At 41.9% G+C, this 23,546-nt stretch overlaps 1 protein-coding gene and 1 long non-coding RNA gene across 2 annotated transcripts in view; one reads left to right on the top strand and one right to left on the bottom strand.

Moving 5' to 3' along the window:
* Positions 1 to 6,021, top strand: part of LOC134354992 (uncharacterized) — a 128,234-nt gene extending 122,213 nt beyond the window's left edge. The window contains exon 3 of the long non-coding RNA XR_010019945.1: positions 3,461 to 6,021. This is a non-coding gene — a long non-coding RNA (uncharacterized LOC134354992). The remainder of the gene's footprint in view (positions 1 to 3,460) is intronic.
* LOC134354991 (dihydropyrimidine dehydrogenase [NADP(+)]-like) overlaps positions 1 to 23,546 on the bottom strand; it is a 921,558-nt gene that overhangs the window by 547,355 nt on the left and 350,657 nt on the right. Inside the window, exons 4-5 of the mRNA XM_063064591.1 lie at positions 14,101 to 14,188; positions 8,630 to 8,791 (exon numbers count right to left, since the gene is read on the bottom strand). Of these exons, the coding sequence (XP_062920661.1) occupies positions 8,630 to 8,791; positions 14,101 to 14,188 (250 nt within the window). The remainder of the gene's footprint in view (positions 1 to 8,629; positions 8,792 to 14,100; positions 14,189 to 23,546) is intronic.

Raw genomic sequence — 23,546 nt, 5'->3', positions numbered from 1 at the left:
GGGTGATATTGCCTCCTGGGTGGATGTCTCCAAGGGCAAATAGAGATAAAGGGGGCAGTGGGGAAGGTACTCAGTCGCAAGAGGGACAAATAAAGGAATATGGGCTTAATTTAAAAATGAATTACTTATCTTAAGCATTTGATCCTCAAAACCTCATAATTGATTACAATGATCAGATAATCACCTCATTTTTTGCTAACTCACCATTCTCTTAGACTTTGCTTGAAGCATGTTATAGCTGTTGAAAAGCAATGTGACACTTCTGTATTTGGCATTTCAGGAGGAATCTGTACTGAAGAAATTATGCTTTTTATTGGGTCCAGACCGTGTATTATTGTTATTCAGTACTGTAGAACTGTTTTAGCTACTATGAGTTCCATACTTTAATTGCACAGTGATACAATTCCTGTGAATTAGGGTATGGTAGTCAATAGGGTAAAGTTCAGATTACGCCCTTCTTGACCGAATTTCTCTAGCCCATAGCCCAAATGTGATATTGCTGTCTCACGCTACATACAGTGCCTTGAAAAAATATTCAGCCCCCATCCTTTTGTTCACGTAAATGAGTATTACAGCCAAGGATTTTGAGCAATTTAACTAAGAATTTTTATTTGTGAATCACTTGCACCCCTTTCACAGTGTAGCCCAAAAATCAGAAAAAAATTGTAAAGCATGGCAAACTAAAAATTCCAAAACTGAAATGTCAGCAGTTCAAAAGAATTCATCCCCCTTTCCTTCCTACCTAGTTGGACTGTCTTACAACCAGTAATCTTTTTGGATAAGTCTCCAACAGCTTTCCACAATGTGATGGAGCAAGATTTGCCCATTTCTCCTTACAAAATTGCTCAAGCTGTGCCAGGTTAGTTGGAGTGCAGCAATGAACAGCAATCTTGAAGTCCTGCCAGAGATGTTCAATTGGTTTAAGGACAGAGCTCTGACTGGGCCACCCAAGGATATCAGTTTTCTTCATTTGAAGCCACATTTGGGTCATTGTCCTGCTTTCTGGCAGAGGTGAGCAGGTTTTGATCCAGAATCTCTCTGTATTTAGCAGCATTCATCTTCCCATCAATCCTGATCAGATTTCCAGTTCCTGCTGTCCTATCATCCCCATAGAATGAAGCTGTCTCCACCATACTTTACAGTCGGGATGGTGTTACCTGGCTGGTGTGCAGTATTAGATTTACGCCACACATACTGCTTAGTGTTGAGGCCAAAAGTTACACTTTGTTCTCATTGCCAACCACAAGACCTCCTTCCACATCTTTACAGTATCTTCTCAGTGATGCTTTGTAAAGTTTTCACAAGCAAGGTCTCCCTCTGTCCCCCTCACTATACCCCTTGCCCATTCTCTGGTTTTTTCCCCCTCCCTCTTTTCTTTCTCCCTAGGCCTCCTGTCCCATGATCATCTCATATCCCTTTTGCCAATCGACTGTCCAGCTTTTGGCTCCATCCTTCCCCCTCCTCTCTTATCCTATCATTTCGGATCTCCCCTCCCCCTCCCACTTTCAAATCTATTACTAGCTCTTCATTCAGTTAGTCTTGACGAAGGGTCTCAGCCCGAAACGTCGACTGTACCTCTTCCTAGAGATGCTGCCTGGCCTGCTGTGTTCACCAGCAACTCTTATGTGTGTCGCTTGAAATTCCAGCATCTGCAGATTTCCTTGCGTGTACAAGCAAGGAAAAGTTTTTTTTAGTCAGGGCTTCTTCCTTGTCATTCTTCCATAAATACCCTTTCTCTGCAAGGCCTGGGAGATTGGGGAGCCGTGAACAATTTCTTCAGTTGCAGCCACTGACAGAGTGACTGTTGGAATCACATAGCCTCTCTTACATGTGCTATTCTTCTCCAGCGACTTGGTTTAGTGGGGTGGCCTGACCTAGACACTGTGGCTGTAGTGCAATATTTTTTCCACTTTTTCATGATGGTCTACTCTGAGCTCCAAGGTATGTTCAATGCCTTTGAAATGGTCTTGTACCTTTCCCTAAACTTGTGTTTCTCCGTTATCACTTTCTGGCCTTGTCTTGGATGCTCTTTTGTCTTCATTTTGGTTTGGTCTGTTGAAAATCTTTTATGCTGTTGCACCTTCCAGAGAGAGGGGGTATTTATTCTTATGAATTCATTGAAAACTTGTGATTGTTCAATTTTCTATGTAAAAAAATTGGGTAAGGTAATATAGAGTGTATCGCGCCTGAGGAAAGTTAGCATCATAATTATAAAGGGAATAAATACTTTTTCAGCCTCACAATTTTATTTTTTATTTTTACTAAATTGTTGACAGGTTTTGGACATCTCCTTTAGACCTGATATGATGCATAATGTTTTGTAGGTTAGCTCAAAAATCCTACATCAATAAATTTTAAATTTAGAAAATAATGCAGTAACATCTCCAACAGGTCCCATCACCAAGCACATCTTTCCCTCCCGCCCCCCCACTTTCTGCTTTCTGCAGGGATCACTCCCTACACGACTCCCTTGTCCATTCATCCTCCCCATCCCTTCCCACTGATCTCCCCCCAGCATTTACCCTTGTAAGCGGAACAAGTGCTACACCTGCCTTTACACCTCCTCCCTCACCACCATTCAGGCCACTGACAGTCCTTCCAGCTGAGGCGACACTTCACCTGTGAGTCTGCTGGTGTGATATATTGTGTCTGGTGCCCCCGGTGTGGCCTTCTATATATTGGTGAGACCCGACGCAGATTGGGAGACCACTTCGCTGAACACCTACGCTCTGTCCACCAGAAGAAGCAGGATCTCCCAGTGGCCACACATTTAAACTCCACGTTCCATTCCCATTCCGATATGTCAATCCATGGCCTCCTCTACTGTCGAAATGAAGCCACACATAGGTTGGAGGAACAACACCTTATATTCCGTCTGGGTAGCCTCCAACCTGATGGCATGAACATTGGCTTCTCTAACTTCTGTTAATGCCCCTCCTCCCCAACTTACCCCATCGGTAATTTTTTTTTCTCTTTCCCTCTCACAATAACTCATTGCCTGTTCTCCATCTTCCTCTGGTGCTCCCCTCCCCCCTTCATTCTTCCAAGGCCTTCTGTCCTATGATACTTCCCCTTTTCCAGCCTTGTATCCCTTTTTCCAATGAACTTCCCAGCTCATAGCTTCATCCCTCCCCCTCCTGTCTTCTCCTATAATTTTGGGTCTTTCCCTCCCCCTCCTACTTTCAACTCTCTTACTATCTCTTCTTTCAGTCAGTCTTGATGAAGGGTCTCGACCCAAAACGTCGACTGTACTTCTTCCTATAGATGCTGCCTGGCCTGTTGCCTTCCACCAGCATTTTGTGTGTGTTGTTTGAAATTCTAGCATCTGCAGATTTTCTCGTGTTTGCAGTAAAATGTGAAAATAGTCATGGAGGCTGAATACTTTTTCGGGGTACTGTACCTTCAGGCAGAGAGTCAGGTTTTGCCTGAGCAATGATGACATTATAACTTTCCCCTTTAGGGATCATGGCACTTGAGATTGGACTTAAGCAATAAGTGATTGATAGTGATTGTTAATCCATAATGAAAATGGCAGAAGAAAACCAAACGAAAAAGAAGTATTGTGGATAACCTGAAATTGGATTTATACCAGCACCAAGCAAACAACTGCAGCCCATGTATCTGTTGTGTGACAAATGAGGCCGTGAAACCACCCAGGCTCCTTGAAAATTTGAAGAGCATACACTCTGCTAACTGAAACAAGAACTTGGCTACTTTTCAGTCACTTGCTGAAAAACTTCAGAAATGGTAAACACTTCAAAATATGTTCAAACACTTCACAACAAAACAGTCATGCTTTGCGTGCTTCATACAGAACTTCATTGCTCATTGCTGAATCTGGAAGCCCCATACAATTGGGGAAGAACTGGCTCTGTCAGTAGTAGACTTATGAATAAGTCACCAGACTAAGTAACTAAAATGATTCCATTCAGTGATAACTCTGTTCAAAGATGAATAAATGAAATATCTGAGAATGCGGAAGACACATTGTTCAACATACTTCTGAAAATAGAATTTTCTCTGCAGTTGGATGAGTCAACTTTGCTAGACAATCAGTTTTTGCTTCGTGCTTATGTTTGCTTCATAAAAGATGAAAGTATGGTTCAAGAGTTGTTATACAAGCGGAGTAGAAACAGATACAAAGACAGAGTCATTATTTCGGGTTGTTGAGCAATTTGTCAAAGTGAAGGTCATTCCACTCAGCAACATTCTTGTTTGTGCAACAGATGTGGCACCATGAATGACAGGACACCACTGTAGGGTTATTAATTGTCTCCACATTTCTGCTCAAGTTAACCCTATTTCAGTGCAACCTTAGCAGGCACTATCTTTTCCAATTTACAATTCTCTCCGAGTTGGAAGCGAAAGAAAGAATATTATCTGATGATGTTCAAGTATATCGTGCACACCTGTGTGAGCTGCAGAAAGAGATGGCAGAGAGATTTCAGGATCTTCTCTCAATCCAGATTCCGGATTTGGTAATAAATCCATTCCTGAACACTTGCAATGAGGAATTATCAGGAAGGTGCAGTAAGAACTGCTCTTGCCACAAATTGACTTTGAGCTTCAAAAAATCATATCAAGACTTTTAGTTGCAGAAAGAAATCTTTTAACACTATCCTGCACTGTGGAAAAAGGTTGAGATACTCTTGTCTTTCCAACATCAAATGTAGTGGAGCACAGTTTCTGTGCAGTTGCCTAACTTCTTTCAAAAGAATGAAACAGACTGCAAATCACTCAATATGGGTATCTGAGAGTCCTTCTAAATGATGTTCAGCCTGATTTTGAGAAGCTATTATCACTACACCAAGCCCATCTATCTCATTGAAAGGTGAAAACAACAATGAAGTAGTGAATAGTTGGACTACTAAAGAATACTCTAAAATTGTTGATGATTGTTTTCTCTGTAATTAAATAACAAAATAATTTTATTTGTAACTTTATTAAATAGATTTGAATAATGTTTGCAATTATTTGTCACTGCTTTGAAATTGCAGTTCCTATTTTCTTTCACTGTGCATCGTGAATCAAAATTCTTCATTAGGTAATGGCCAGAAAAGTAGAGGGATGGCCTGCAGAAATGGTCTCAGAGCCAATGGGGTGGTAACCCAAAAAGTTTGGGAAGCACTGTTATAAATAAAAATGTTCCAATAAGGCAACTGACATAACTTGTGTTGTGTCATAAATGCTTCATTCACCACGTGAACTGTGTAGGAAAGCTATGGAATAAGTATTGGTGAACACTGTCTACAATGCAATGTTTTAATAAATACTGCAGTGCTTCTTCACATTTTAGTGCTATCCCATTAAGACCAATGTAAGAAAATTTTCTCACAAAATACTCTCAACCTTCTACTGAGGGGGCAGGCAAACTTCTCACAGAGGTTGCTGAAGCTGTTAGTGTGCCAGCAAGCCAGGTTCAATTCTGCTGCTGACTGCAAGGAATTTGTATATTCTCCCTGTGACTGCGTGGGTTTCCTCTGGGTGTTCAGTTTCCTCCCACATCCCAAAAATGTACAGGTTAATAGGTTAATTAGTTACATGGGTGTAATTGGAAGGCACAGGATCATTGGGCGGGAAGAGCCTATTACCTGGCTGTTAGTCTTGCAAGACCATGGACCTGCACCTGGAAAGTCTTCACTCTCCGGGGCACAGGCCTGGGCAAGGTTGTGGGCAAGGTTGTATTGAAGACCGGCAGTTGCCCATGCTGCAAGTCTCCCCTCTCCATGACACTGATGTTGTCCAAGGGAAGTGCAAGGGCCGATACAGCTTGGCACCAGTGTCATTACAGAGCACTGTATGGTTATGTGCCTTGCTCAATGACACAACATGCTGCCTCGGCTGGGGCTTGAATTCACAACCTTCAGATCGCTAGTTGAATGCCTTAACCACTTGGCCACGTGCCCATACTACCTTACTGTACCTCTTAATAAATAAATGCCTTATATGTTCACATTTTCTTAGCGACCTTACAATATGAGCGAGATTGCTGTAAGATCAAGATCACTTCCACAAAACACTTGGTTGACACTGCAGTGCACCTACCTTGTTATTGGGCCTTATATTCAACATCCACAAGACGAAGGTCCTCTGCTGACCTAGCCAGATTGCACAATACTATATACCAGCATAGTATATAGTCGACTAAGGTAAAAGGTAACTGAAGGTCAGATCTCAGGCATGACAGAAAACTTGTGGTATACCAGGCTGCAGTGATTCATGTCCTCCTGGATGTTTTTATATTACCCTACAGCAAGCATGTCAAGGAACTGAAAGACACCACCAATACTTTCTTTGCAAAATCCACTAATTCACAATGGAATTATGGGAATACCAATAATTCCCAGGCCATCTTCCCCAGTACTGTGATCTTGAAAACACTCAGTTATGTTGGGCAGGCCGAGTCATTCACATGCCCAGCATAAAACTCCTAAAGCAAGTCAAGTCAAATTGAGCTTATTTTCATGTGCCCAAGTATGGTGAGGTAAACTTGCTTACAGCAGGTACGTAGGTACAGTCATAGTCATAATCATACTTTATTGATCCCGGTGGAAATTGGTTTTCATTACAGTTGCACCATAAATAGTAATAAAACCATAAATAATTAAATAGTAATATGTATATTATGCCAGGAAATAAGTCCAGGACCAGCCTATTGGCTCAGGGTGTCTGACCCTCCAAGGGAGGAGTTGTAAAGTTTGATGGCCACAGGCAGTGATGACTTCCTATGATGCTCTGTGCTGCATCTCGGTGGAATGAGTCTCTGGCTGAATGTACTCCTGTGCCCACCCAGTACATTATGTAGTGGATGGGAGACATTGACCAAGATGACATGCAACTTAGACAGCATCCTCTTTTCAGACACCACCGTGAGAGACTCCAGTTCCATCCCCACAACATCACTGGCCTTACGAATGAGTTTCAGACAGCACAGAGAACACAAATCATGCATAAATTACACAAGACTGAGAAGTAAGAGAAAAATAAGTTACTGCAAAACAAGAACTCAAGAGGCAGATGCAAGTCCACAGTAGTGCAAGGGTTGTTTGCTGTGTTCCATTGCTGAGGTAGGGTTAGGATTCTAGAGGTCAGTTCTAAAACCTGATGGTTGTGGGAAAGAACAGTTTCTTTCATCGTTCATCACCGCAAGAAAATGCCAACTAGACAAAGGAAAGGGTTTATGGCTGTGTTCAAAGCTTCCTTGAAGAAATGGAATATAGTCACTGAATTAGAGCAATAGAGATGTACACAACAGGTGCAGATCCTTTGGGACACCATGGCCAAGCCACCCTTTCATCCCCTCTACACTCATCCCATTTGTCCACTGTATCCTTCTTTGACTTCTGGGAATTCCAGCCCATGCCTGCTCAAACAGGAGAAGGAGCTTTCAAAATGGTATCAAAAGCTTCATGCCTACGAACACATAGAAGTTCTGGCACAAAAGGCAGAAGGAATGCATCTCCTAGCAATGGATCCATTTGTCCACCCCATCACACATCTCCTGCCTCATCGTCTTCTCAATGGACTTAGCAGCAGCCTCTGAACTCACAGAATGGAGTGGAAAAAGTTATCCTTGACCATTAATGTCTGCCTTAGAAGAGTAGAAAGTCTTCCCAGAGGGAAGTGTTTCACTGTTGGAAATAATTTTTCCTTCAGAGGAAACTTTAAGTCTGTCTTTTCAGTTCAAAGATCCCATGAAATCATTTCAGTGATGAGATAGATGGTTATCCTCACCATGAACATTTACCTTTCACACAAAATACCGCAATAGAATATCAGGGGTTAAGATATAATTTTTGTGGTCAAGATGGCGCCATCGAGCGAGTGTTCAGAGCCATCTACCAGCCACTCGCTTGCTGCTGCTGCTGCTGTAGGGAGGAATCTGCATGTGATGGTCTCCCTCTCCCTCTCCCCCTCTCCCCCTCGCTCACTGCTTCAGAGGAAAGGCAAGGCTCCTGTGTTGGAATGATCTCCCTTGCTCCCTCACCACCCCACCGCCCCCCCCCCCCGATGCTTCTGAAGGATGGTACCGAAAATCTAGGTCTGCAGTTTGTGGACTGGGCTGTGGCTCGATTGGACTCATTCAGTTTTGTGCTTTCATACTCTATGTTATCACCCATTCTTTCTTGTTGCTTTTTGCGTGGCTTGCTTTTCGCGCGTGGGGGTTGATGTTCTTGTTGCCTTTTGTGCAATTTGCTTTTTTTGCATGTTTGGGGTGGGGTGGAATTGATAATTTTCTTTGTCAGGGTTTCAAGGGTTTCTCTGTTTCCAGGCTGTCTGGAGTGGAAGAAATCAGGATTGTATATTGCATACATACTTTGATAATAAATGTACTTTGAACTTTGCTCACGAGGTAAATTTTAATGCTGCATTTGCTAAGAAGTAGCAATGACAATATTTTGACAGGAATAGATTGACAATAAAATATTTTGGCACATCAAATAGTGCACATAAAAGACAAAATAAATGCAAGAGCTTTATTACTAGATGAAAGAACTAGTGATATAATGAATAATTCTCTAAAAAAGTAAATTCTTAAGTGATAACAATATAAATATATAATGATTCATGTTTATAAAACTCTTCATTGAATATTGATATTTGTAATGCTCTAGCAGTTTCTACATACCTCTGTGGCAAACTGTTGCAAGCCACCTATGTTAATAGCTCCTTCTTCAGTTGCATGTAAATTGCATCCTCCCACGCAGAGGTCTGATGTTGGACATACCATCCCACAAGTTAGACCAAGGGGATTGTCAGACAGAATGGCTTTGGCAGCACCGTAGTAATTCTGTCAACCAATTAAAAACAACTCAGAAACAGTGCACAACATAATAAGAGTTCCTTATTTCACACTAACTAAAATCATATTAGCGTGCTGTTCATTAACAGTGAAGAGATTTCAATGCTTTAGAGCAACGAAAACCAATTCAGGTGACCGTGCAGAAGGCTATTCGAGAACAGAAGTTAGGCTATAGGAAAAGATTCTGAATGTACTCAAATTTATAGAAAGAGAGAGATGATGGGCTAGTTAGGAGAACAAGGGAATGAATAGTCCAGTTCTACTGCAATGAATTATGAGGCATACAGATAAATGCAAGCAGGCTTTTTCCACTAAGGTGGTGAGGGTCTACAACCTGAGGTCATAGGTTAAGGGTGAAAGGTGAAACATTTAAAGGGAATATGAGGGGAAACTTCTTCACTCAAAGGGTCGTGAGAGTGTGGAATGAGATGCCAGCAGAAGTGGGGTGTGCAAGCTCAATTTCAATGTTTAGGAGACATTTGGATAGGTGGATGGATAGTAGGGTAGGGCTATGGACAGCTACGGTCCCAGTCCAGGTTGATGGGAGTAGGCGGTTTAAATAGTTTGGCATGGAATAGATGGGCCGAAGGGCCTGTTTCGGTGCTGTACTTTTCTGTGACTCTATAAAAGCCCTGATGAGTTAGCAACAGGTGGAGTGAGACAGGGGCAGCGATGAGTAATAATACAATATGTCTTGGTGATAAAGTGGTTATGGTGCGTAAAGCTAATCTCAGATTCAGATAATAAGACAGCAAACAGTCCGGTTCAGCTGCCGACAGCAGTCAAGAAAATGGCGAGGCTTGTGACCAAGGGGTGGGTTCTATGTTGGGGTTTGGAATCAACAGGTTTGGTCCACTCAGTATTTAATTACTTTGCCTCATCCAGCATCAGATATCAGGCAAGTAGCCTGTTGTTATAGAGAGTATAAGAGAGGTTGGTCAACGAAGTTGGCTGTGCTACTGCGCTCACTGAACCCGATGAGTTAAGAAATTCAAGCTGCTGAAGAAAAAGAGACGAAACGAGATGGCCATCTTTATGAAACTTCTCTTGATTGATTGGAGTTCAGCCACCCACATTTTCAAAAGTATGTTGAATGCTGGCTGCACTGTGGTGGGCACTAAAATTGTGGGTTTCTATCAAGCCCCTCAACCATCAGGCTCCAAGGGGATAACTTCACTTGCTCCATCTCTGAACTGTTCCCACAACCTATGGACTCACTATCAAGAACTCTTCATCTCATGTTCTCAATATTTATCGCTTATTTACTTCTTCCGATAATTATTATTTCTTTTGTTTCTCTTTCATTTTGTATTTGCACAGTTTGCTGTCTTTTGCACATTGGTTGTCTGCCCTCTCGGCACAGTCTTTCATTGACTCTGTTATGGTTATTGGCTTTATTGAATATGCATGCAAGAAAGTGAATCTCAGGGTTGTATATGGTGACATACGTGTACTTTGATATACATTTAGTTTGAATATTGATGTCTGCATGAGGAACTCACAACTGCTGTGTCATTGTTAGTAGGAGGTACCAAGTAATCTCCCTGGGGTAGCCACAAGATGGACAAAAGGCAGCCATGGAGGTGAGGAAAACACAGGAAGGGGAACTCGGTAAACTCGTGTGCATAGGTATTTTCATTTCAAATCATTTGCCCCAGTTGAGCACCATGCTGTGTGGAATGACACAATAAAGGAGGCAGGTCATGCAGCATGGGGCTCAGACGTTATATGAATGCATGAGCTGCAAACAGAGAAGCGAGAGCCAGTGATGAAATCTCCATTACCCTGAACACTGAAAAATGAGGCAGGAAGAATGATATGCAGATAAGTGCAGAAACAGGTCCTTCGGCCCAACTGGACCATGCTGTGTACATACATCTATTGATGCTTCTGGACACATCTTCAGTGATGTTCCTGGAATCATCGGGTGTTTCAGGACTTTCAACATCATACAACCTCCTCCAGGTGACCCAGCCGGGGCTGATCAGACCCCAGCTTGTGTCCAGATGGCTAGCTACTTATGACTCCATGGCTCCCCTCTTTTGAGCCACAGCCATCTTGAGGCCCTCTCTGCCACATCGGTGGTACTGCGGATGGCTCTCCTCTTCCTCTCTCCCTCGATGCCCAAAATGCTGAAGGCTCTAACTAAAGAACGGGCTACGAATCCCCTACAACCAACCTCCACTGGGAGACACCTCGCTCTCCATCCAGCCTGCTGACAGTTGCTGACCAGTCCTGCGTACTTGGAGAGCTTCCTTTCAAAGGCCTCTTCCAAGCGATCTTCCCATGGGACTGTCAGCTCCAGCAGCACCACTTGCTTAGTAGACTCAGACACTAGGACAATGTCTGGTCGCAGGGTGGTGGCTGCGATATGGCTGGGGAACTTCAGCTGCCCTTCGAGGTCTACCAACAGCTGCCAGTCCCTTGCAGAGGTCAGGATGCCTGCAGATGTTCTATTGGCGGGTATTGGCTGCTCCCCAGCTCTGACAAAGGTAACGGTCTGGTTGGAGGGTCGGGACCGCTTCGCCCACTCAACTCCTGCGCTGACGGCTTCAGCGATGGTCTTCAGGACCTGATCATGCCTCCACCTGTACTGTCCCTCACCAAGTGCCCTTGCGCAGCCGCTGAGGATGTGCTCCAGGGTTCCTCGCTTGGAGCACAGTGGGCACGCCCCATGTGTGCAGGTTTGATGGGCTTGGAAGCACATCGTACACTGCCTGGATGAGAAATTGGATGTGGTGTGGTTCGGCTTTCCAAAGATCAGCCTAGGTCACTTCCCTCTCAACCGCATTCTCCCATCTTGTCCAAGCTCCCTGTTGCTTCATTCCCACCGCCTTGCAGGCTCTCATCTCCTCCACTACTGCCCTCACCTCCTCCTGAACTGGACGACGCCTTTCCTTCCCTCTGGTGTCCATTTGGGGAGTTGGAAAGGATCCTAGCCCAGCTCGGCCTCATGTGACCACTCCCACCAGCCTCCTGTGACGCAGCCTCGCCTCTGCCTCCTGAACAGCTTCCTCTGCCCTCCACTTCCTGCCAGTACTTACTTGGATCCCTGCTCTAGCCACCTTCGGGTCACTTGAGTCACTATACTGCTGAAGAAGATGCACTAGTCCCATTTCCCAATGTTTGGCCTTTCTAAACCTTTCCAATCAATGTACTGTAGCTGTCCGGCTATCTTTTCAAATTTGGTATTGCACCTACTTTAACCACTTCCCCAGGCTGCTGATTCCACAACGGTACTACCCTTTGTGTAAAAAATCTGCCCCTCAACTTCCTAGTAAATCTTCCCTCTCTCACCTTAAACCCATGACCACTAGTTCCTGGTATCCTGATGCTGAGAAAAAGACTTGAGTACATTCACCCCATCTATTCCTCTCATGATTTTATATACCTCTCAGTCTCCTACTCTCTAAGGAATAAAGCACTAGCCCGTCTAACTTCTCTCTATAACTCAGTGCCTTAAGTACTGGCAACATCTTTGTAAATCTTTTTGTACTCTCTCCACTTTAACAACAGTTCTCCTATAGCAAGGTGACAAAAATGCAACCTCCCCAGTATCCTACACAACCTCACCATTACCTCCAAATTTTTATACTCAACATCCCAGCTTATGAAGGTGTGGTAAACCATGTATATATGTTGTAACTGGGTTAACTGTCTGGGCACACCCCTCTGCTGACTGCCCCTGTGGCTCCTCCCACAGAGTCCTGTATAAAGGTGTTCGCCTTGCCCCTCCCCCTCTGTCCGGGGGCAGACACTCACTGTGGAGGTCGTATTGTACAGCGAATAAAAGCCTTTCAGTATTTTACCAAACCTCAGTCTTTTGGAGTAATTGAAGGAGCTTCAGAAGGTCAGCATTCCCAAAGCCTTTTTCACCACCGTTCCCACCTGTGATTCCACTTGCAGGGAACAGGCACTTCTACTCCAAGGTCCCTCTGTCCTACAACAATCCCCAGGAACTGCCATTCACTGAGGAAGTCCTACCTGGATTTGATTTTCAATGATGTTATGCCTCATACTTATCCGAATTAAACTCCACTTGCCATTTCTTGGCCTACTTAACTCAGCTCATCAAGATGCTCCTGTAATTTTTGATAACCTTCTTCATCTACCATACCACGTACGTTAGTGTGATCTGTAGGTTTACTCACCATGCAATGTACATTTTTATCCAAATCATTGATGTAAATGACAAACAACAATAAACACAGAACCTGCCGCTGCAACACACCACTCGTCTATATCATGGATGTTTCAATTGACATGTTATTGATGATCACTGCATTTGTTATTTTTTATAGGTGTACAAACAACATAAGTTGCACCTAAGTGCTCCAATTTATGCCATTAATAATGGAAATGAATGCTGCATCACCTCTGATATCATTTGATGCATGATTGATGTCATGAATGCATCAGCCATGCTAAGACTGCTTGGAGCCATATTCTGATGGGTTCAGTTTCACTCAGAAGTGGTCATACCTATAGCATAACTTGGGGAAACATGCGTTAGTGTGCAACCAGTGCATAAAAACATATGCAAATCACGTAAAACACACAAAATGCTGGAGGAACTCATCAGATCAGGGATCATCTATGAAGCGGAATAAAGAGCCAATAATTTGGACCAAGACCCTTTATCAGTACTCCTGATGACTGATCATCACATTCTGATGAAGGGTCTCAGCCAGAAACATCAGCTCTTTATTCCTATCTATAAATGCTGTGTATATATTTTATAAGTGTTACTCTGGATTTCCGGTATCTGTAGAATCGGTTATACTTATGATATGCAAGTGGACTAGTTCTAATCTCTTATTTTATTGCTGCTTCTATTGGTTAAGATACCAGCTATTTTGAAAGAATTTGTTCTGTTTTAAATTAGAACAAACTGAATTAAAGAAAATATATATATTAGATTGTTATCCTTAGTGGATTCCTGGGTGTTTTGTTTTATCAGCTTGCTCTTTTGGACAAATAAATAGTACATTCAACATTTCTGATGTAAATGAGGAATCATTTCTGGTTAGATTTTCATCCAGAAGCAAATTCCTTAATGCCACAAAGCTCACAGGTCAATGGGAGCTGTGCACATCTTGAGAAAAATTTTCAATCCTCAACAGAACAGAAATAAAATGGATGTGTTTGACCTGAGGTTTACCACCCCATTACTAATCCCATGGCATCCAAAAGTCAACCTCTTGAACTGGTTAGGTTCTTGCGGCTTCGCTTCAGGAATTTAATTTTGGTAAGCTTTACTTCACATCATTTATCCTTAAATGCCAGTCATTTCCTACCTTGTTTGCAATGCTGGTGATAAATGACTTTATGTCCAGATTAGTTGGACAGCTCTTCTGACAAGGAGCATCAGCACACTTCAGGCATCTGGAAAGCAAAGTAATCTGGTCAAGAAACATCAATTACAAAAAATTGTTTGAATCCAGCTGAGATAAAAAATGACTCCTCCCACCAAATGAACAAGACGAAGAAGTGAATTCACATTTCTGTGAAGCATGAAAAAAATCCCAACAGACAACAAATTTCACCTTGGCCTAAAACCAGCTACATCTGTATCCTTAACATGTAGCAACAAGAAAACAGCTCCTAGGAGCAAATCAGGAGAATATTCTTTCAATCTTGTATGTGTTAAACTGAAACATATTATTAAAAACAATTCCAATAATTAACGTGACCAATATATCAGATCAAAGAATATAGATTAATTTGATTTCATTATACTTCTGTAATAAAGCATTTTAAAAAATCAAATGTAAAAGCCCAGAATATTTTGATAAGTCATAAGCAATAATTTGACAACTATTACGGCTTAGTTTACAACAAACCAGCTGTTTGCAAATTATACTCAAATACCAAGGAACCAGTGAAATGCAGCCGAATAGCAACATAAACAATAATGGCTCTACAGTTGTGACCCTAACCATCAAGCACCCATTTACATTAATACAAAACTAAACCAATCTGCCAACGACACAATGATTTATGGCAGAATCTCAGATATTGACAAGGTGCACAAGAGTGAAATAGTCTGGATGGTTGAGTGGTATCACAACATTACCATTTCATTCAAGTCAGTAAAACCAATGAACTGACTGTGGACGTTAGGAAGGGGAAGTCGAGTGAACACACACCAGTTCGCATTGAGAGGTCAGCAATGGAAAAGGTGAGCAGTTTCAATTTCCTGGGTGTCAACATCTCTGAAGATCTATCCTGGGCCCAATATATCGATGCAATTGTGAAGGAGGCTCTACCAGAAGCTATACTTCATCAGGGGTTTGAGGAGATTTAGTATGTCAACAAAGACACGAGCAAATTTCTACAGATGGGTGTAGACAGCATTCTGACAGGTTGCATCACCATCGGCTATGGAGGAGCCACTGCACAGGATTGGATAAAGCTGCAGAGGATTACAATCTCAGCCAGCTCCATCATGGGCACGAGTCCCCCCCAGCGACAAGGACACCTTAAAAAGATAATGCCTCAAGAAGATGGCATCCATCATTAAGGATCTCCATTAACCAGGATATGCTCTCTTCTTATTACTACCATCAGGGAGGAGGTAAAGGAACATGAAGTGACACACTCAACATTTCTTTGCCTTCACTATCAGATTTCTGAACCGTGAATAAACCAACCCATCAACACTTCCTCACTATTTTTGCTCTCTGTTGCACTACTTATTATACATATACTGTATATACGCAGTACTGTGAAAAATCTTACACACACACAAACACACATAATATATATATATAGTTAGAGTGCCTAAGAAATTGCACAATACTATAGTTATTTTATGTATTGCACTGTACTGCAAAACAAATTCCATGGTATATGTGAGTGATGATAAACCTGATTCTGATATGGATCTATATTATGGACTGAAAGTGGGAAGGGGGCAGGGAGAGGGAAATCATAGTTGTAAAAAGGGGGAAGGGAGAGAGAAGGACAAGAAAGACATTCTGTCATGATCAATAAGCCAAGTGTTTGGAATCAAATAACCTTGCCTGGTCTTTCAGGGCTGGACGTGTCTGCACCCGCTCTATCTCCACACCCCTAGCACCCCTTCTCTGCCACCTGTCCCACACTCCTCCCACAGTGCTCCACCCTCGTCATTTCCAACATCCTTTGCTCCCACTGGATTTACAAACTCGCTCACTCGCTCTCCACTTCATGTTGACAAATACAGTACTGTGCAAAAGTCTCAGGCACCTTAGCTATATATAAGTGCCTAAAACTTTTGCACTGTGTGTGTGTGTGTAATGTTGAGTATTTTTATATATTGCACTGTATGCTGCCACTAAACAATAAATCTCATGACACGTTAGTGATTTGAAGCCTGATACTGATTCTTTAATTTGTTCACCTTCTCATCAACTTCCTCCAGATTCGTCCATAAAAAGGGAAATTCACATGTGTGCCAAGCAACACATATTTTGGGATGCAGGATGTAATTGGAGCTTCCATAAACTCTATCATAGATCGAACGTGCGAACTCCACACAGAGAGCATTGAAGATCAGGACTGAACCTGGGTTGCTGGTGCTGTGAAACAGTAGCTCTGGTGGATATTACACTATGCCACAATTAGGTGCAGAATATTTTTCCTGAAGTCTTGCAAATTTTACATCCAAATCTGATTACAGTTAGGCATTGTACCAATGGACTTAAGCTACCAACCACCTAAACTTTGTCAATCTCCACCAAAATATGGCATTATAATCGACTTGTATGACTGACTTCCTGTAAACTTTCAGGGAACCATTTCCTGGTTTAGTAAGTTAGCGATTCAGGGGTTCAAGTTCTAGTACTTCCAATATACATTTAAAATTTACTCAGACTGGTCACATAAAATATTGATCATGCTTTCAAATTTAATCATGTTATCTTGACTTGGTTTAAATCATTGAATCATAGAACTGTCACAGTACGGTTTATGAGAGTTTCTATTCAATTGCATTCTTCCACTCTTTCCACCTGGTCCTGCAAATTTGTATCCCTCAGAGCAGTTCAATTCTCATTTGAGAGTCCTGATTGACTCTTCTTCCTCCAACCCACCTGACAGTGAGTTTCATATCACTAAGATACTCTCTGTACAAACAATTTTCTTTTCATGTCCGCTGTAACTATTGCTTTTGAATGTTGCCTGGTCCTTCTCTTATCATAGAACATAGAATAGTACAGCACAGGAACATGCCCTTTAGCCTAAGGTAAGATATAGATATAGGAACAGAATTAGGCCACTTGTCCCATCTGTTCTGCCCTGCCATTTCATCATGGCTGATCCAATTTTCCTCTCAGCCCCGATCTCCTGCCTTCCCTCCTTAACTCTTCATGCCCTGTCTAATCAAGAATCTATTAAGCTCTGCCTTAAATATTCCCAATGACTTGGCCTCCATAGTCACTTGTGGCAATGAATTCCACAGATTTACCATTCTCTGGCTAAAAACAACTGTGTCAAATACAATTCTGAATTAAACTAAATCTCTTCTTCCTGTACATGATCTGTAAATGTCTATTTCCTGCATATTTATGTGTCTATCTAACAATAAATACCACTGTTGTATCTGTTTCCACCACTACTATTCCAGGTCTGTATAGAAATGAATGGGAAGCATTTCCTACTTTTAACCACATCTAAATCTATTATGATATTGTACACTTTGATCAATCTCCTCTCATCCTTCTTTGCCCAAAGGTAAACAATCTCCAGATCTTCTTGCCTAATTTTGTTCATTCATTCAGCCCTGTAATCATTTCCATTCATTTGTCCAGCCCCTCTCTAGGACATTCATATCTTTTTAATGGTGGCACAACCAGTGTCTCATTGAGCTTAAACCTAATTTCTCTGCTTTTGTACATTGTCACTCCTCTCTGTATAACAGTATATGAGTTTGTCTCATAAACTCAAATCATGAATAGTTGGTCTGCATATTCAGCCAGCAAGTTGTAAACTGTACAAGGATTACAAAAGTATGTTCGTGGACACATAGAAGCTCAGAAGCCAGTTTAGTGAATATATATGGAAGCTGATCCAGGTGAATTTCAAAGAGAAATAAATGAATGATTTGATTCGGAAAATCCTGTCATTACACCATGCCATCCAAAGCAAAACATATGCATTTCCAGCATTTTCTGTAAACTTCAGGAACCCTTTTATGCTTAATAAAGAACATTTGCTAGATATTTTTGTCAATAGGGCTTTGTCTACACTTCTCATTGCTTCGGTAAAGCAGCCAGCATAATCAAAGACCCAACAACCCCGGACAAGCTCTCTCCCTCACCCCACCTCCTGTCAGGCAAAAGATACAAAAGCCTGAAAGCTTGTCTCACCAGGCATAAGGACAGCTTCGACCCTGCTGTTGCAAATCTATTGAATGGTCCCCTAGACTCTTGACCTCACAGTCTACCTTGTTATGCCCTTCCATCTTATTATCTATCTGTACTGCGCTTTCTTTATAATTGTAACACTTCATTCTGCATTCTATTATTGCTTTTCCTTGTACTATCTCAATGCAATGATGTGATGAAACAATTTGTATGCATGTCATTCAAACCAAAATTTTTCACTGAATCTCAGAACATGTGACAATAAACCAATTTACCAACTTAATTTACCAAAGTTTAAATCAAACAAGGTAAGTTTTGAAACAGTGCTTAATATATATTTTCACCAAGAAAATGCATTATTATAGCAAAGCTTTAAACAGTATTTTGAAGTTTTATTGTACCTTAGGACTTCGTTTTTCCCAGAAAACTAGAATTGCTTGCTGTAAAAAACAAATTCTGAAACAACAGGTTGCCAGATTGCTGGGAATGAAACCTCGTTTTAAGGCAGAGGTTCCCCTTCATTTGTTATGCTCCATTTCAGAGATTTCTTTATTCCTCCCTCCATTTTCCACAAAAGCTAAAAAAAAAAGTGAATTAAAATTATGTATCCTTATAATTGCAACTCACCCTTCTAAACTTACAATGCCTCCCCATTGAAGCATAGCCTGCCTCTGCAGTTTTATATTATAATGACTGTTCCATATATTTGACTTCTAGTTTCTTGAATTTAGAAAGGTAAGCATTATCTAACTGAAATGAACAAAAGGATTGACAGTTTGGCAACTTCCTCTGGTGGATAAAATTAAAAGTAGGGGAATATAAACTTAAAATTCAATCTAGGTTATTTAGGAGTGAAGCTGGGAAACAGTTTTCCCAAATGGGATAGTGAAACTCTAGAACTTTTTCATTAAGGAATTCAGAAATTGAAATTTTCAAGAAAGATATCATTACAAGGCATCAGGTGATACAGGCTATGGGCAGATAAATGGAATTAAATGTTAAACCACCCATGAACCAACTCAAAGGAAGAAGAGGCTTGAGGTTAGTGAGTTTCTTCTGTTCATTGCACATTATTATAATGTGCTGCCGAGATGTAACAAAGTCCTGTAGAATTCAAACATCCAGCATCTATCGACGTATGAATTCAGAACACTGTTCATTCAACCATAAAAGAGATTTTTCCCCCACACTATTTTCCATAATAGCACTGATTTATTCACTGGTAGTAACACACACTTGTGCAGAAATTCATCTCCCCTTAGTAGCATGAAATGTGGTACAATGCACTCGAACGCCAAGATCATTCCACTGAATTTCTACGCAAATATTCCTCAGGATGATATGCATACTAATTTCAATAATGACATATTAAACAAGTTCAAATTTAGTCTGCTGGTATGAATGTGGCATTTATGCCTAATAAATATTCAGACTTTGAAGCACGACTAGTTAATTGGATTTTCTTTCTCAGTAGCCCAATTGGTGTTTGTAATTAATATGTTAGAATTTTGTGCTCTGTTATTAATATTTCCCAAACAGAATGAGCACCTGAGTGAAATGTCGCTCTGTGTAGAGGGGTCAGGATCTTCTCTTCTCTGGGAGAAAAGAACAGTGATGATGAAGGGATCATTTGCTGCAAAGGAACAAATATTATTGGACAGAGATGGCGAGTTTTATCAAGGGGAAAATCGGTGATACAACACCCTTGAATTGTTTGCTAAAATGGCAGCAAGCTTATTACATAAATTGAAGGGCTATTTATACTAGTTCATCACGAGCCAAGAAAAAACAGCTACCCGTCCTCAAAGAGTTATGTTTGGCAGAACATTCCAACTCAGGAAGAGCATTTTTTAAAGGGAAAAGTCACCGCTGACTTGGTTTAATTCCATCTATAATCTTAACTGGTTGTGAACCTTTTTGACACCAAGGTACAAGATGCCCAGTTACCTGCACACTCACAGCTGTGCAAAACAAAGAGAAGGGAGAAAGTCTAACACAAGACAAAGAAGCAGAATTTGGTCCATTGAGTCTGCTCCACAATGATGTGTGTTCCGACAACGTACGATTTTACTGCATTCACTTTGCACTTCATATAACTTTTCAGTCAACCATATACATGTCAAATGATTGTGTAAAAGTCACGATAGTAACACGTTTATATTTGCTTCACTCAAGACCAAAACATAATTATATAAACTACAGAAGCCTTCATCTAAGTACTTTGTTTGAATTGGTCAATGGTGATTCTCAATGCCAACATCAGAACATCAACCCTCTTGTAGACAGACCCTTAAGGTGCAAGATGATTACTTCCTTCGCAATTTCTGTGAGTTCTGAGGTGGTGGAGGAGACAGATAAGTTCACTGGTATTGGCATTAGTTTATCATTATCACATGTACTGAGATAAGTTAAAATTACCTTTATTTGTTACTTGTACATCAAACCATACAATGGAATGTGATGCTTGTGTCAACAACCAACACAGTCCAAGGATCATGCTGGGGACAGCCCGCAAGTGTCACTGTGCTTCTGGTGCCAACACAGCGTGCCCACAACTTACTAACCCGAAGCTGTATGTCGTTGGAATGAGGAAGGAAACCGGAGCACCCAGAAGAAACCCAAGCGGTCATAGGGAAAACATACAAAGGAAGGTAGAGAGATCTTCTGATCCCTGGGACTGTAAAGCATTGCCGTAGCCATTAGGCTACCCCGCTGCCCTTGCGAAAAGCTTTTCTTTTGTGTGCCATCCAGACAGTTCATGCCACACATAATTACAATAAGGAAATAAAAAGAAAGGGATACAGAGAAAGTGCAATGCAAGAGGAAAAATGAAGTGTAAGGGCCACGAGAATGCAGATTGGGAGATCAGGAAATCATTCTTTAGCAGATGAGGGGGCAATTCAAGGGCAAACAAGAGAAAATCTGCAGATGCCAGAAATCAGTCCTGATGAAGGGTCTCAGCCTGAAATGTTGACTGTACTCTTTTCCATAGATGCTGCCTGGCCTGCTGAGTTCCTCCAGCATTCAATCCAAGAGTATGATAACAGTGAGGCAGAAGCTGCCTTTGAGTCTGGCAATTCTACCAGAGGCTTCACAGTGGCACAGATCCAGGAAACTGGGATTGAACCCGAGCACACGTGCAGTTCACAAGGATTAGTACATTCTCTTCAAGACTGCGTAAGTGTCTGCTGCATGAGCCAGTTTACTCCCACATCTAAAAGAGGTGAACTGCATATCACCCCTTGGTTTAGGAAAGTGCCACCAAAAAAAACAAAGGGAAGTGAGTAGAGACAGTAAACTGAGCAATTTACTCTCTTGACTCATTTTCCTTCTCTGTGTTTTGATATAGCTGTGCAGCAAACTCTAGACAGAGCAAACTGCACAGGGGATTGCTCTGGTCAGAAAGGTATCCATCCATAATTAACATTTTTTATGGGGTGAGTGGATGGCAGGTAAGGAAGATGGTGTGCATTTTTACTTGACAAAGAGTGCCAGGGGTTTCAAGTACACTATAGATGCTCTTTCGTTTTGAGTGGCCACAAGGAATAGATTGGCAGAAGCTGGTGAGAATCTCACATTTTATCCAAGGATTCTTTCAGAAGATCTTTGAATGATTTTCTCTAGCCACCTGGTAAGCCAATCCTTTGCCACAATCAAACTCAGAGTAGAGTGACTTTCTGAACCGCTTTGAATGTCTGATGTCCAGCATGCAGACAGTGCAGTTCATCTACTGGAATCAGCTGAGGACAATTTGAAGATGGGATGTTGGCTTGGGAGACGACGCTGATCCTGGGTCACTTAACCCTCCAGTGGAATTGCAGGATTTTGCAAAGAAAATATAATCAACTTGTGAGCCATAAGAATGTTCCCATTTACAACTGGAGTTTTCAAGGGAATAGACACTCAAGTTAAAAAAAAATACTCATTTCTTATTTCATTAATATTGCATAGGGGGTTAGAGTATCCAGGGAGGGCTAGCATCTCTGGTGAATGGATTTTCTATGTCCATTCTGGGGCAGCTCACTCATCTTTGGTCCCCACCGGATGCTCAGCTCTCAGCTGTGGCTCCAAGTAGCTGTCTGCATGTGATGGCAGTGACACCCTGGTACACCGCTTCAAAAGGCAGGCTAAACCGGATGAAGCCAGCCGGCAGACCTCATACCCCAGTAAGACAGAGACATGCCTGTCCAGTGGCTGGGTGGATGAGATCAACAGCGAGATACAATGGCTTTTCCCCTTTACTAGACTATCCTGCTTACAGGTTTCCTGTCATCATAGATAGACAACCAATTGCACTGTTGTATAAACCATACAAATTTGAAAAAAGCTGTAGAATTTATTACATGTCACAACATATTTTAAACATAGAACATAGAACAGAACAGCACAGGAGCAGGCCATTCGACCCAAAATGATGTGTCAAATCAGCTAAAAAGCAATTCAGAAACACCCAAACACTAATCTCTCCTACCTACACAATATCCATATCCTTCCAACTTTCTTACAACCATGTACCTATACAAACATCTCTTAAAAGCCTCTAATGTATTTGTCTCTATCATACCAAGCAGTGCATTCCAGGAATCTACGACTCTCTAAGTAAAAAAATTACCCCTCACATCCCCCTTGAAACTACCCCCTCTCATCTTCAATGTAAGCCCTCTGGTATTATGACATCTCAGCTCTGGGAACTGGATACTCCATCCATCCACCCTATCTCTGACTCTCATGATCTTGTAATTGCTGGCAGCTGGTAAGAGTGGGCTCCCTCACCTCCAACCCCTCTGACTCTCAATACAGGAGCCCCGCAGGGCTGTGTACTAAGTCCCCTCTTTTACTCCCTGTATACCCATCACTATGTCGCCACCCACAGCTCTAATCTGCTAATTAAATTTGCTGACAACAATACATTAATTGGCCTTATCTCAAACAATAACAAGATGGTCTATAGGGAAGAAGTCATCTCTCTGACACAGTGGTGTCAAGAAAACAACCTCTCCCTCAATGTCGCAAAAACAAAGGAGCTGGTTGTGGATTACAGGAGGAATGGAGACAGGTTAACCCCTATTGACATCAATGGATCCGGGTTGAGAGGGTAAACAGCTTTAAGTTCCTCGGCATCCACATCACCGAGGACCTCACGTCATCTGTACACACCAGCTGTGTGGTGAAAAAGGCCCAACAGCGCCTCTTTCACCTCAGACGGTTGAGAAAGTTTGGTATGTCCCCCAAACCATAAGAACTTTCTACTGGGGCACAATTGGGAACATCCTGTCTGGCTGCATCACTGCCTGGTATGGAAACTGTACCTCCCTTAACCACAGGACTCTGTAGAGAGTGGTGCAGACAGCCAGTAGTTGTGAACTTCCCATGATTCAGGACATATACAAGGACAG

The sequence above is a fragment of the Mobula hypostoma genome, chromosome 12, assembly GCF_963921235.1.
Source record: "Mobula hypostoma chromosome 12, sMobHyp1.1, whole genome shotgun sequence".
Classification (NCBI taxonomy): Eukaryota; Metazoa; Chordata; class Chondrichthyes; order Myliobatiformes; family Myliobatidae; genus Mobula; species Mobula hypostoma.
Note: the sequence above shows the minus strand (reverse complement) of the source record. Positions and strands in the feature narration are given on the sequence as shown.